Raw genomic sequence first — 15432 nt, 5'->3', positions numbered from 1 at the left:
CCTAATTCTTTTCAGAAGTAGACTGCCGTGTCCTTCTTCCTAGCCCGTCTGAGTCTGGAAGCTCAGCTGAAACCTGTCCTCCATGGGTGACCCTGCTGGTATTTGAAATGCCAGTAATTTAGCTAATAAGTAATAGAGCCAGTACCCCGGGCTTGTCTGAATCCAGAGCCTGCCTTGTTAAACCAATATGCTATACTATAAATAAACACCACGAGGAAGGTTAAGAGGTGGCATTAATTAATCGCCTGGATAAGTTAACAATTTCTACTTTAACTCAGGCAAAGGGAGGATCAGTGAAGGAAACTAGCTTTCTGTGACTTAAAGAGTGACAAGAAATAGGCTTAAATCAAGGCTAATTTAGGTCGGAAGAAATTTAAATGGGTACTGGAGGCACATGGTGTCGCTGTGAGTTGGAATCAACCCAAATGCCTTGGGTTTGGTTTTTGTTTTTCTGGAGGCACTTTAATATAGTGCTCAAAAGCTGCTCACAATTTTTTGATTTCACAAGTTTGATTTCACCTGTGTGTACTGAGTTTGGCACTATACTGCCTTGGGTGTTACCTCAATCTTTGTAATTTAATTTGGTGAATTGGAGTTTTCTTTATCCATAGTGCGGAAAAGTTTCTAATTTCCCTCCTCCATGGTCCACTCAACAGCATTATTTTCTGCTCATAAAAATTAAGACTGTGGAATGATAGAGATGGGAACGCCTCAAAAAAAAAAAAAATCATGATTTTATGCACACTTGGTTTTTCTTTTCTTACTTAACCTCTCCTAATGCAACTCAGTACCTCAGAAATGTGCCTGTAAAACAACCACACTCAGAGAGGTTCCAGCTGTGAACATCAGGCAGTAGGAGAGTTTTTTTTTTTCTTCCCATAAGTGATTTATCTTGACCAGTTCACAGTGTTACTAAATGAGGGACCTAAGAGCTCATGACCCTTGTTCAAAGGTTATTGGACAAAATTAAAAGCGTAAAATGGCAAATGATATTTAGAAGAACATTTTTATTTTACCTGGAATCCTGCTTTGAGTCCATTGCAAATTGAAGTTCCACCACTAGCTTCTTGAGGCAAGTTTGCAGTGATCTTTTGGTAAGCATTATCATCAGTTATTTCTGTTAGATAATTTTTTATTTGAGCAACATTTTCAAATGTGACCATCCCAACCAAAGATCCCTTTTCAATAATTTGAATCAAGTAGAGTTCTGCTGCTTGTTTCATTCGGATGAGACGATCTTCCTGTAAGGAAAAGATATGTGAACAACTTCACAGTCTCCTCAAATCTTGAACAGAGTATGATGAAAGACAAGGTCATTCATGGACCATGGATCACAGTAAAACTTGGTTGCTGTATTTTAGAATTTAACACTTTCATTTTATTAAAAAGTGTGTTTAAGAAAAAAGATCAATCATACTTGAAAAAAAAAAACTGAAAAATCTCTACCTTTTTATTGAACAGTTTTATGTTCAGGAATTTCTCATAAAGAAATAATTAAAAAAATGCAAAGATGATTGCAACATAGTTTTTAATACTAACAAGTTGAAAACCTTCCAAGTACTCAACAATAGGGGATAGCTGGACTAAAAATTATGGTAAGTGAATCTGACACAACCATTAAAAATTATGTGGTAGGAACATTTTTTAAACGGCCATGTTTAAGGTGTATTAAGTAAAAAAATAAGATTATAATACATTAAATAAGATATTATCACATTTTGAGGGGGAAAATATGTGAACAGAAAAAAGGGCTAGAATTGCATATGCTTGATGATAATGGTAATAATAATGTTTTTGATGGTAGAATTATGGATTATTTTTCTTTTTGTTCATTTACATTTTTTCTAATTAATTAGAACCAAAGATTAAAAACAAAACAAAACAAAACGAAACACAACTTATTGCCTTCAAGTTGATCCCATGAGTGACTATGAATTAGTTACCCTATAGGACAGAGTAGAATTGCACCCATAAGGTTTCCAAGGTTGTCATCTTTACTGAAGCAGAGTGCCACGTCTTTCTCACACTAGTGGCTGGTGAGTTTGAGCCTCCAACCTTTCAGCTAGCAGCCAGGTGCTTATCCACTGTGCACCATCATCTAAGAGCCTTAATATAACAATCATTTTTATTTTAGCATATTCTAATACTTGTTCATATAAAAGCATTGTACTAATATTTCTTAGGATAATAAATATATATTTTAGTTAGCTTACTGGAATGAAACCTAAGATTATATTTCTGTTAGCTTAAATGACTTGATTTAGGAGAACAAATTAACTGCCTTACTGCAGCCATGCTTCCGGATTTATCAAGAACCAAACAGACTACTCGCTGTTTGGACCTGAGCAATGAAAATGTAGGAGGAGCTGGAGGATCCATTCCTTTCATGGGAGATACATTTTGAAAATCATCAGAGCCCATGATTATATCCCATGTGCTTCTGTGGTTGCACATTTTGTTTTGTAGGTTTGGAGCTTCTGTATTGTGTGTTTTCCTTGTACAAAATTCAACTACCTAGGAAAAAAAACATTAAAACATGATAATACGATAATTGGCGAGGTGTTACCTTCCTTTCCAAATACATAGTTGGCTGCCATACACACTATCCACAGATTTTATTTCCTGACAATTAAAATTTACATCATAATCTAACATTCTGACGTCCATTTTGCATACTCAAATTGGGTGAAAACAAGGTAAAACTCAATACATACTGGAAATTTTTTGGGTGGTTCTCTTAGGTATAGGTCGATAATGGCACTGGGGGGTGAGGCAGCTGATACAGCTGCTTAAAATAACTTCTGTCTCTGCTAGACTCTTGAGGGAGGGGGAGGGCTCAAGCCTTGAGTTAAGTTTGACGGAAAAAGGGACAGGACTTGTGGTAATTTCTAGCATGCTCCCTAAGAGTGGGGTAGAGAAAGCAGCCTTTAATTGCCTAATTATTTTCCATCTCTTCATAGTTGACCTACAAACTTGAGGACAGATATTTTAACAATAAAGCCAAAAAAGACCCACTGCCATAAAGTTGATTACAACTCATAGCGACCCTATAGGGCAGAGTAGAATTGCCCCATAGAGTTTCCAAGGAGCATCTGGAGGATTTGAACTGCCAACCTCTTCGTTAGCAGCTGTAGCACTTAACCACTTCGCCACCAGGGTTTCTATTTTAACGACTATTGGATTGTTATTGGCCTTGGTAAACTCTTTGGTATAAATAAAATAATACTCCTGAAAAAGTAAAGAAAGTGTGGGGAGAAAATGAGGAAATGTGATTGCTTCTTCTTTAGTGGCAAACGATGAGTTGTATTCAATAATTTTGTCAAATGCTCTTTAATTATTATAGAATCTATGAAAATCCTTCAAGTTTTGAAAACTTAGTAATGTCTTCTTTGTTTCCAGCTTTTGCGTTCCAATCACAAGTAATTATCAATGCATCCTGATTGCATGTTTGATCAATTTCAGACTGCAGCAGCTGATAAAAATCTTCTAAGAGTTAAAGTATAATGACGTGTAAAGAGCTGGAGATAGAAAACCGAGAGGGAAGAACACACTTGCTTGGCGTTTCTCAAACTGAAAGAACTGACGAAAAAATTCAGATCTCAAGTTGCAATAGTGAAGAATTCTATGGGGAAAATATTAAACAACACAGGAAGCATCGAAAGAAGATGGAAGGAATACATAGAGACATTATACCAAAAAAATTAGTCGATATTCAACCATTTCAAGAGGTAGCCTATGATCAGGAACCAATGGTATTGAAGGAAGAAGTCCAAGATGCTCTAAAGGCATTGGCAAAAAATAAGCCTCCAGGAATTGACAGAATATCAATTGAGATGTTTCAACAAACGGATGCAGCGTTGGAAGTGCTCACTCTTTTATGCCAAGAAATATGGAAGGCAGCTTCCTGGCCAACTGACTGGAAAAGATCCATATTTATGCCTATTCCCAAGAAAGGTGATCCAACCGAATGCAGAAATTATAGAACAATATCATTAATATCACACACAAGCAAAATTTTACTGAAGAACATTCAAAAATGGCTGCAGCAGTATATCAACAGGGAACTGCCAGAAGTTCAGGCTGGTTTCAGTAGAGGACATGGAACCAGGGATATCATTGCTGATGTCAGATGGATCTTGGCTGAAAGCAGAGAATACCAGAAGGGTGTTTATCTGTGTTTCATTGACTGTGCTAAGGCATTCAACTGTGTGGATCATAACAAATTATGGATAATAACCTTGTGAAGAATGGGAATTCCAGAACACTTAATTGTGCTCATGAGGAACCTGTATATAGATCAAGAGGCAGTTGTTCGGACAGAACAAGGGGATACTGATTGTTTTAAAGTCAGGAAAGGTGTGCGTCAGGGTTATATCCTTTCACCATGCCTATTCCATCTGTATGCTGAGCAAATAATCTGAGAAGCTGGACTATATGAAGAAGAATGGGGCATCAGGATTGGAGGAAGGCTCATTAACAACCTGTGTTATGCAGACAATACAGCCTTGCTTGCTAGAAGTGAAGAGGACTTGAAGCACTTACTAATAGAGATCAAAGACCACAGCCTTCAGTATGGCTTGCACCTCAACATAAATAAAACAAAAATCCTCACAACTGGACCAATGAGCAACAACTTGATAAACAGAGAAAAGATTGAAGTTGTCAAGGATTTCATTTTACCTAGATCCACAATCAACAGCCATGGAAGCAGCAGCCAAGAAATCAAACGATGCACTGCTTTGGGTAAGTCTGCTGCAAAGGACCTCTTTAAAGTGTTGAAAAGCAGGGATGTCACCTTGAAGACTAAGGTGCGTCTGACCAAAGCCATGGTTTTTTCAATTGCATCATATGCATGTGAAAGCTGGACAATGAATAGCGAAGACCCAAGAATTAATGCTTTTGAATTGTGGTGTTGGTGAAGAATATTGAATATACTATGGACTGCCAAAAGAATGAACAAATCTGTCTTGGAAGAAGTACAACCAGAATGCTCCTTAGAAGCAAGGATGGCGAGACTGCTTCTGACATAGTTTGGACATGTTGTCAGGAGGGGTCAGTCCCTGGAGAAGGACATCATGCTTAACAAAGTACAGGGTCAGTGGAAAAGAGGAAGACCCTCTGTGAGGTGGATTGACACAGTGGCTGTAAGAATGAGCTCAAGCATAACAATTTTAAGGATGGTACAGGACTGGGCAATGTTTCATTCTGTTGTGTATAGGGTCACTATGAGTTGTAATTGACTCGACGGAACCTAACAACAACAACTATGACAACAACCCAACACAAAGCCTCTAGAAGTAAGCTTAGATTTAACCCCAGACCCAAAGCTTAGATTTAGAAGAACTAAATAATTAAACATCTTTTATCTAAGTTTTAAAAGTTTGTTTTCCTTCTGATATGGTTCTGATTTATACTCGCTCAATGGGGTTATCAGGCCCCTGGATAGTGCAAATGGTTTATCCTTGACTACCAACCTGAAGGTTGGAGGTTTGAACCCACCCAGCAGCACCGCAGAAGAAGGGCCTGGTGATCTGTTTCCATAAAGATTACAGCCAAGAAAACCCTACGGAGAAGTTATATTCTGTAACACATGGTGTTGCCATGAGTTGGAATCTACATCTGGAGAAAAGGGTCAGGGTAATAAGAAAGGGTAGAGTAATTTCCAGACACACTCTGAACCTGAGCTGGAGAAAATGACCACTAATTAATTGCCTGAATAACTTCCCTCCTTTCTATTGGTACAGATACTTTCAAAGCAGAAAATCCAGCTTCCCTAACTGATTTTTCTGAAGTGGTTTTTTGTGAGACTGGAAGAAGAAAGTACTTACAGAGTTGAAATTTTGCATGAACATTATGGATTCCTTTGCAGTTTGGGATTTTTCTGGGATGAATGTACATTTTGCTTCATACAGCCCCGTCAGTGAATCACGTCTACACGGCCTTGTTATACAGCTGCCCCCCTTGCATTCCTTTAAAACCACATTAAGACCTGTGATATGAGTTGAACATCTATGATGAAGAATTAGATTACATTAGTATATGAAAATTAGGCAAAACATTTATAAAGACCAATTTCCTGAACTCTTTCCTTCAGGAACAATTGTTTTAGATCATGTACCAGTTTATTCCATTTTGACAGAATGAGGCAAAATTTCCTACACCTATTTACAATGGATTTAACAGGAACAATGTTGCCAGTTTATACTATTAAATATTCATTGCTCACTAATATGATCAATAAATCTATTATTCTTCTAACCTTGAGCTCAGGATGATAACAATTCCTAATTCACAGGGATGTTGTGAAGATTAAATAAATTAAGAGATAGAGAAGAGTTGCTTCTTATTGGGGAGGGGAGAGTCAACATCATGCTTTAAATATTAAATTTCCATGTACAATGTACCTGGTTCAGTGTTTACAGCACTTTTCAGTTTACATTTTGAGAAACACTGAACTACTGAAGGAAGAAATAAAAAGTAAATCCTACATCGTTGTGCATTCAAACTATTTGGTCTTTATGGTAATTAAGATATTTGTCAAATCTTTTCTAGGGAATGGGAGGCAGAGTATGGGTGAAGGATTCTAAAGAGGCCCTGTTTATTTGAAAGATTTACTCCCATCCTTTGTTAATATTAAACTTCATCGCATTAATCTGTATTAATAAATTTGTTTGTATTACAAGGTTTGAGGGAGATAATGAGTCACATCTTCCAAGCAAGTTAGTTCTAGAGTAAGCCTGAAGTGAAACTCAATCATGATGAGACTTGACTATCTCATACAAACTGCCTGGCACATAGTAGGAGTTCAATATTGTTTTAGATAGTTGCTTTTACTAATGTTTCTCTTAATGATACATCTTATCATTATCATTAATTTATCAAAAACTTGTTATTCAATGCTTTCTTTTCTTGTCATTTGCCTACTATATGCCAGGCCCAAGAAAGAGTAATTTCTAAAAGACACACCCTAAATCTGGACTAATTAAAAGCCTAGAAGATTAAAAAAAAAAAAAAAAATCATCCAAACAAACAACAACAACTCACAGCCCTCAAGCATCTTAAAGTCTAGTGGGGAAAATAAAATCTGTAGACAATTACTGCTCAATGAGATGTGAGAGAAGCTATGCATGTTGCTTTGGAAGCCCTCACATGGGTGTTTATTCCCAAAGGAAGGGAGAGGAAAGAAGTACTATTAGTAAAGATGCATTTAAACTTGAAGGATGAATTGGCATTGTGTGGGTAAGAGAGATGGTTGCTAGGAGAAAGTGCATGGAATGAGGGTGGGAGAAATGAGTGCCCTAGGTGGAGAGCCCAGTCTGAGTGACCAACTCCAGGCAACTCAGTGGAGGTAAAACAAACAACAAAAGGAAACAGAGGCATCTTTCTATCACTCTTCCCTAATAGGCTTTTTATCCCAAAGATTTATTTCCTATGCCATTGATTTCCATTGTTCTTCAATACTGTAAATGCTCCATGAACTTGATATTTTTTAATTCATCTTTTCATGAAAGGGCCTGTCTAAATCCATCTAGAATTATATTTCTTTTTTTAAAAATTTATTTATTGTGGTTTAGGTGAAAGTTTACAAATCAATTCAGTCTCTCATACAAAAAGTTATACACACCTTGCTGTGTGCTCCTAGCTGCTTTCCTCTTAATGAGACAGCACTAGAATTATATTTATTAAAAAAAAAATTTGTTCATTATTTTATGAATACTTTCTTTTCTTTAAGATTCAGATTAAATGAAAAATAAAATATATTTACCATGAAGCTCTATTAGCTTAATTGATTTCAGTGAAACAGATTTACCTTGAAAATTTATGACTCAAGTGAAATAAAAGAGTAGATAGAAACTTTAACCCCAATTCATAGATATCTTGGGGTTTAGACTATAGCTGTCAGGTATCTTGAGTTTTTAGCTATAGCTTTTTCCTTTCTCCTCTGCCAATGACGTATTTTAGAACAATCCCCATGAATCCTGAAATGATTTCCAACTCCTGCTTCATCTTCATTCCAAGGTTGAATCCCCAGAAATAGTGAACACATATATAGTGGGGAAGGCTGAATGTTGCAAGAAACTGTATGAACATTTTTCCTCTGAGATGACTTTTGTCTACCTGGTATAGAAAATTAAAAGGTCATAACTGAAAGTTTTAAAAACATTTTTGTTCAGTTCAGTGATACCTTGTTGCTTCAATAGTGTTCCTTCTGGAAATATAGAATGGCCGGTCTACATTGTACTCGTCAAATACTCCCCACCGGAGATGGGCCCATTCATGGACAAATACTCTGCCTGTGAGAGAATGTTGCCACTTATAAATTTATAGTTATAATATTTTAATACAGTTTCCTTATATTTTAAGTTTGCCTGTCTCTTTCCCTCCCAACCTAATTAATTGAGTCAAGGAACTCTAGAAAATTACACCTTTTTATTAGGTCCAAAAAGTTGCAATGAGCAGGAGACAATAAATGATTAATTTTGTCATTATATGCCCCCTGAAAGAAATATAAATAAGTTGAACATAAGCCTATTACAAACAAAAGTATTACTTAATAACTACTTTTCTTAAAATCTTCATAAATACCATTAATCTTAGTGTTTTTTTTTTTTTTTCTCATTGAACTAAAAACAGAAGTATAAAATAGACATTCCTACCTCGGGGCCCATAAATAGGCAAATTATCAGTCAACAGGAAGTTTGGAGTAAAATGTATATATTGTCCTTTTTGTCCACATTGTCCATACTGAAGTGTATAGGGATCATCTCCATATTTCAGATAAGGATCAGCAACTATGACATCTGCCTAAAAAAGCAGAACAACAAGCAAACAGAAACAGATCCCAAGAGCAATAAAAACAAGGAATTTTTCATTTAAATAAAAAAAGTTTATATTACTAATCAAACTATTAAATTAGTAACTGTTGTTGTTAGGTGCCATCGAGTCGGTTCTGACTCACAGCAATCCTATATACCACAGAAGGAAACACTGCCTGATCTTGCACCATGCTCACAATTGTTGTTATGCTTGAGCTCATTGTTGCAGCCACTGTGTCAATCCACCTCAATGAGGGTCTTCCTCTTTTCCGCTGACCCTGTACTCTGCCAAGCATGATGTCCTTCTCCAGGAACGGATCCCTCCTGACGACATGTCCAAAATATGTGAGACGCAGTCTCACCATCCTTGCTTCTAAGGAACATTCTGGCTGTACTTCTTCCAAGACAGGTTTGTTTGTTCTTTTGGCAGTCTATGGTATATTCAATATTCTTTGCCAACCCCACGAATCAGAGACATCAATTTTTCTTTAGTCTCTCTTATTCATTGTCCAGCTTTCGCATGGTATAATGCGATTGAAAATACCATGGCTTGGGTCAGGTCCACCTTAGTCTTCAAGGTGACATCTTTGCTTTTCAACACTTTAAAGAGATCCTTTGCAGCAGATTTACTCAATGCAATGTGTCGTTTGATTTCTCAGCTGCTGCTTCCATGGGTGTTGGCTGTGGATCCAAATAAAATGAAATCCTTGACAATTTCAATCTTTTCTCTGTTTATTATGATGTTGCTTATTGGTCCAGCTGTGTGAATTTTTGTTTTCTTTAAATTAGTAATTAATAATTACTAAAAAATTAAATTACAAGCAGTAATTTTTAAGAAGTACTAGGAGGAAAGGGCAGTTTAGGAGCTAGACAAAATAGCCTACCTGGTCATATGATTCTTGCTTTGGTATTAAGTACTCAGGTTTTGTCTTCCAGGTCATTGGAACTAAAATGCTTACATTCCTGAAATATACTCTTTGTTTGGTGGCATGAAACAGGTAAGTAGAAGCTTCAAGTACCATTTCCTGACAAAATCAAAATAGTTTGTGGTAACAATTTTTTGCAATAAAATGAGTATAGAAGTGAATATACAAACTAAAAGCAGCAAATCTAAGTTCCCTTTCCCCAAACATTTTGGCAAAAACTAACTGAAAAATAGGTTGAATTTTACTGCATCTCTTCAGTCTGTAAACCACTCCCACTAAATGCTAAGATACTTAAAAATCTGCACCATATCATTTCATCTTTATATCATCTGAGCCTGATACTTTGTATAGTTACTCAATAAACACTGAAATGAGGCAATGAATGGGTGAATGTAAGGGGAAATAAAATTCAAAGATATGGACCTTACATGAATTATAACATCCTGGATTAATACAACACTGGTTTTATTAGACACATCAGGATTTTTTATGCTTTCAGGGTCTCCAAGCGGGAGACTATTAAATGGAGCACTCTAAAAGTTTCCCTGAAATAGTAAGGTTAAGAGAGAAAGAATATAATCTTAGCTATTAGAAGTGACTATTGGGCTTAGTTCCACCTTCTCGTTCTCATATGTTCAAAACCAAAATTTTACCTGGTCCGACCTGCATTCAGGATAATGGGTTGGGGATGGGAGTGAGGATGTCAGGTGAGATATAAAAATGATTAATATTGGGAGCCTGTGTTGGCAAGTTGCTTAGTTAATCTAAAAATTTATAATGAGGTTGGGAGTTTAAAGTTTGGTAGATTATTATATTTGGTGTTAATTGAAAAAATCATTTTGCTAGATTTATTTTGAGTTATTTTCTCACATGGAGTGTGTTCATAAAAGGCAAAATTTTATCAAGCAGTAATGACCATAACAATGTATGACTGTACAAATCACTTGTCTCACTTATACAACAAGCATATTAACCCCTGTTCTTGGCCATCTCCCAGGACATTGGGGAAATTAAAGAAGATAATATATATTAAAGTACTACATAAAATGTTTTTATTATACTGACTTATACAAATGAAATTTGGAAGATATATCAGCTTCAAAAATATGTTGTGTTTTCTTTAAAACCAGATGTGTAAGATTTTTTAATTTTCTGGGGTTGAACAAATACAAAAAACTGAAAAAGTAATTGTAGAAGATAATGAATATCTAGGACTTAAATCTAGATTGGCTATTTAAACTTTACAAAAGCAATTTTTTGAAGATAAAATTTGAGAACAATTCTTCACTAGCTCTAAGGTCTTCTGTAGCTTAACTAGTTGGAAAATGAAATAATTTGTTAGGAGAATGACTAATACTGTTAATACATATAAGAAAGACACACAAAGTAAATAAATATTGATCATGACTGTTTAGATACTGCAAAATACTGGAAAAATGATGAATACCATCAAAGAAATTTTGGAAAGTTAAAATAATTCTGTGTGGGTATGTGTATGTTGTTTCTGGGTGCCATCAAGTCGGTTCCAACACACAGTGACCCTATACAGGACATAATAGAACTGCCCCATAGGGTTTCCAAGGAGTGGCTGGTAGATTTGAACTGCTGACTTTTTGGTTAGCAACTGAGCTCTTAACCACTATGCCACCAGGGCTCCGTGTATGTGCCTAGGCAGCATCACGTAAAAGTATGTGTATAATAAAATTTTCTCTCTTACCTTTATGTTTTGAATGAGCTTTTCATCTTCTGGTACACTGGGATTAATTGCAATGACAACGCCATCATATCCATTGTTATTTAAATTTACCATTGAGCTTTTCACGCCAAGCAAGAGTTGAAAGGCTATGCCCAGAATAATGTTCAAACTGGACACCATTTTTGCACAGGGTACAGTAAGCCTTTTGGAAATGTTATATGGAGAGTATTTATGTATCTGCTTAGCTCAGGAATTTGAATCTAGACAAAAGCATTTGAATGATTACTTCCTTATCTTACTCATTCTAAAGATTTAGTTAGTAAGTAGCAACGGGGATTTTGCTGAACATAATTGTCGTACCTTCTATGATAGCTAAGGTATTAATTCTTCATTGAACCAAACAATTCTTTTGGATTGTTTTGTAGTTACCCTCAGGCTTTGTTGTAATTGGCGTTGCCATCATCATCTTCAAATAGTGTTTAGAGATATTTCAGCCCTGGGATCTGTTTACAGAAAAGTACTCTGTGGGTGGGTAAGGAACTGAAGTTAAAAGAACCAGGAAAAGGTAGATGAAAAAGGCTCATTTAAAAAAAAAAAAAAGAAAGAGGAACTGGAGTGGGAGTGCCAGTAAGTTAAGGGTTTATGTTCTCCCTTTAGATGGGAATGATATAAGCACAGTGGCCAGGGACAGATGTGGGTCAATGGGAAAATGGGCTTTATGATATTTAAGTATTTATTGAATATTGTTGGTATATATATTATTATGAGTACAAAGCTTACTGTAAATTTTTGCCTATTAAATCTATGCTTTCATTGGATTCTTCTGTAAAATCTTAAATATAGTCTTCTAGTGCTCAACTGGGCAATGAGGAAATCCCTGAGCGTGCCTGAGAAGGAGAAGTGCCTATAAACTCTTTACAATGCCCTTTGATTATCTCCATCTATTGGAAAGTATTCTGTCCTTACCGATCCAGCGTAGGTGTGGTCTCACCCATGATATCTTTTCAAGTAATTTTTCTTTCCTTTGAACTCATTTGGGTCACTTATTACATACTCCCTGTATTGCATTCATTATTGTTAATATATATAGTGTATCTCCCCTACTGGAATTGGAAACCCTGGTGGTGTAGTGGTTAAGTGCTGTAGCTGCTAACTGAAAGATTAGTGGCTCAAATCCACCAGGTGGTCCTTGGAAACTCTATGGGCCACTTCTACTCTGTTCTATAAGGTTACTATGAGTTGGAACCAACTCAACGGCAATGTTTTTTTTTCTTGAGTTTGTATTGTAAAATCCTTGTGGGCACAGATTGTTTTGTCTGAGATTAATTAACCTCTCTAAACCTCAATTTCCTTAACTATAAAATGAGGATAGTAATATATCTATCTAGGAGGAATGTTGTAAAGATTAAATGAAATAACACTTGTGAAAGCATCTGTTGCAAGTGCTTGGTGCATAGTAAAACCAACCAACCAACCAACCAACCAACCAACCAACCAACCAACCAACCAACCAACCAACCAACCAACCAACCAACCAACCAATTGCCTTCAAGTTGATTCTGACTCATGGCGACCTCGTGTGTGTCAGAGTACAGTTGTGCTTTATAGGTTTTTTGATGGCTGTTTTTTTTTGGAAGTAGATTGCCAGGCTTTGCTACCAGGTGCACCTGAGTGAACTTGAACAAATCTTGAACCTTTCTAATCTTTCAATTAGCAGCCGAGTGTGTTAACTGGTTATGATACCCAGAGACTTCTGGTACATAGTAAGCCCTCAATAAATGTTTGTTGTTGCTTTTTCTTATGCCTTTTAATTCATATGAGAAAATCTGTGAAAGGTTCTAGGTTCCAAGATTAATGCTGTGCTCTTTAGAGAGTACAGAAATAAAGCACAGGCATTGCCTCCCAAAGAATTGGCAGACTCATTGCATGGATTAGATTACAAGAAAACGGTTTAAAATGCAGGGTACAGTGAGAAAAATTCTGTGAGAGTTACAAATTCAGAAAAGGCTTTTGGGTCAGGTTATCCCTAAGGAAACTGAAGCATGGAGAAGTTATTTAATTTACCCAAGATTACATTTTCAGGAAAATGCAAATCAAGGATTTGAGCTCAAGTCATTTAGAGTTTGTATTTAAAAAGTTATGCTACATCTTAAAAGGATGATCAGCTAGTACCAACCTTGAAAATTATTTTGAAAATAGCTTCTTTTTTTCTATTATAGATTAGTAATTAGTAGAAGATTCAAGAGAATGTTGGTGGATTGCTATGGTTAATTTTTTATCAGTCAGAATTTCTATATTGTTTCAACTTTAGGCTGAAGAATGAAAAAAAATTAATCCATTTTGTGTTGAAAACTTAGGGTTAAGTAGAATACAAGTCTTTCTGAATTAATTATTCAATTTCGATCATTCTGAGAACAGAAAACCTTTCAACTGGTCATTCTTAAATTGTATCTAAAATGGATAATAGTAGTAAAAACCAATTAACTCACAAAATTCCATAAACTTAATCTCTAACCAAGTTTCCTTAAGTGATTTTTGTCAAAACTGATTTCTGGATTCTTTTTGTGGATTCTTTTTGTACTGCCGCTTCCTACTGAGAAATATTTTCCACATGCTTCATAGATAGAGTGTGAGATTAGAAGGGTACAATGACAATGTTGATATAAAGGGAAAATCAATTTTCATATAGCTTCACTACCTTTCAAAGAGTGAAATAAAAATGAACTAAAACCAAATGCTATTTTTGTAATGTGAGACCTAAAGAAGGAAATGTTAAGTGAGCTCACCTATGGATATGGTACACTGATTCAGAGGTTTCTGAGACTTCACAACCCTGCACATCCACTCATGCTCAAGTACAATCATTCTTTGGTGTCATAGTTAATAACTACAGAGATTATGTGGAATTAGTCAATATACTGGCTGTTACACAAACTTGAAACATTGAAGAATATGGTAAATTGGCAGCTTAATTTCCATGTAGATACTCCCTCAGAATTCTCTTTCTTAGTTCTTTCTTTGCTCCTTCTTTATTCCATCACCTTTGGAACTTCATTCTATTTGCTACCAATATTCGTGTCCTGCATTTGTGAATACTTTCCATTTATTTATCTATTTATTCATTCATTCAACCAACTTAGCGAATGCCAGGCACTCTGCTAGGCAGGAGTACATAATATTGATTAAGTCATGGTCTGTACCTTCAAGGTGTTTATGGTCTAGTGTGAATATTGGGTAATTATTTTGATTGATTTTCTGTTGCTCTTCAAACAACATTGAGCATTATTTCAATTTAGAGAATGCTTTGATTATCGTGCAAGCTAAAACTTTTTGAATTTAATATTATCTCAAGCCAACTTTGTTAACTCCTACATTCCTATAGCACACCCTGTAAGTTGGCTTAATATCTATGTCCCCTTTTTTCTTTGCTAATAGAACTTCAGTTTTGTTTCTGGTATCCTCAGCTCTCATGTGACTGAAACAAAGGTTACTTCCATTCTAGACTCAAAGATCCATCCTGGTTAGTCCAATCTCGAGTAGCCCTGGTGGTGCAGCAGTTAAAGCACTTGGCTACTGTTGTGGATTGAATTATGTCTCCCCCAAAATGTGTGTATCAGTTTTGCTGGGCCATGATTTCTGGTATTGTGTGATTTTCCTTGCAGACCCTCAGAAATCATCTCAGAGAGACCTTCAGGGACCTGCGAACCACACTTTGAGGACCATGGGCTTAGACTAAACCTGCCTGTATGATGTTAATGAGGGAAGATGTGCTGCAGTTGTGCTAGTGAGGCAGGACTCGATCTACAAGATGGGATTTTGTTTTGAGGCAATCTCTTTTGAGACATAAAAGAGAGAAATGAACAGAGAGACAGGGGGACCTCATACTCCTAAGAAAGCAGTGCCAGGAGCAGAGTGCATCCTTTGGACCCAGGGTCCCTGTGCAGAGAAGATCCTAGTCTGGGAGTAGATTGATGAGAAGGGGACAGAGAAAGAA

General features: G+C 36.2%; 1 protein-coding gene across 1 annotated transcript in view; it reads right to left on the bottom strand.

The window, feature by feature from the left end:
* Positions 1-11662, bottom strand: part of LOC100665037 (calcium-activated chloride channel regulator 1-like) — a 28526-nt gene extending 16864 nt beyond the window's left edge. The window contains exons 1-7 of the mRNA XM_023549411.2: positions 11460-11662; positions 9701-9841; positions 8658-8805; positions 8186-8294; positions 5829-6009; positions 2287-2514; positions 1017-1241 (exon numbers count right to left, since the gene is read on the bottom strand). Coding sequence (XP_023405179.2) covers positions 1017-1241; positions 2287-2514; positions 5829-6009; positions 8186-8294; positions 8658-8805; positions 9701-9841; positions 11460-11618 — 1191 coding nt within the window. The 5' untranslated portion in view covers positions 11619-11662. The remainder of the gene's footprint in view (positions 1-1016; positions 1242-2286; positions 2515-5828; positions 6010-8185; positions 8295-8657; positions 8806-9700; positions 9842-11459) is intronic.
* Positions 11663-15432: the final 3770 nt, after the last annotated feature.

Source organism: Loxodonta africana, chromosome 3 (assembly GCF_030014295.1).
Source record: "Loxodonta africana isolate mLoxAfr1 chromosome 3, mLoxAfr1.hap2, whole genome shotgun sequence".
Classification (NCBI taxonomy): Eukaryota; Metazoa; Chordata; class Mammalia; order Proboscidea; family Elephantidae; genus Loxodonta; species Loxodonta africana.
This window is presented reverse-complemented; position numbering and strand designations above follow the sequence as displayed.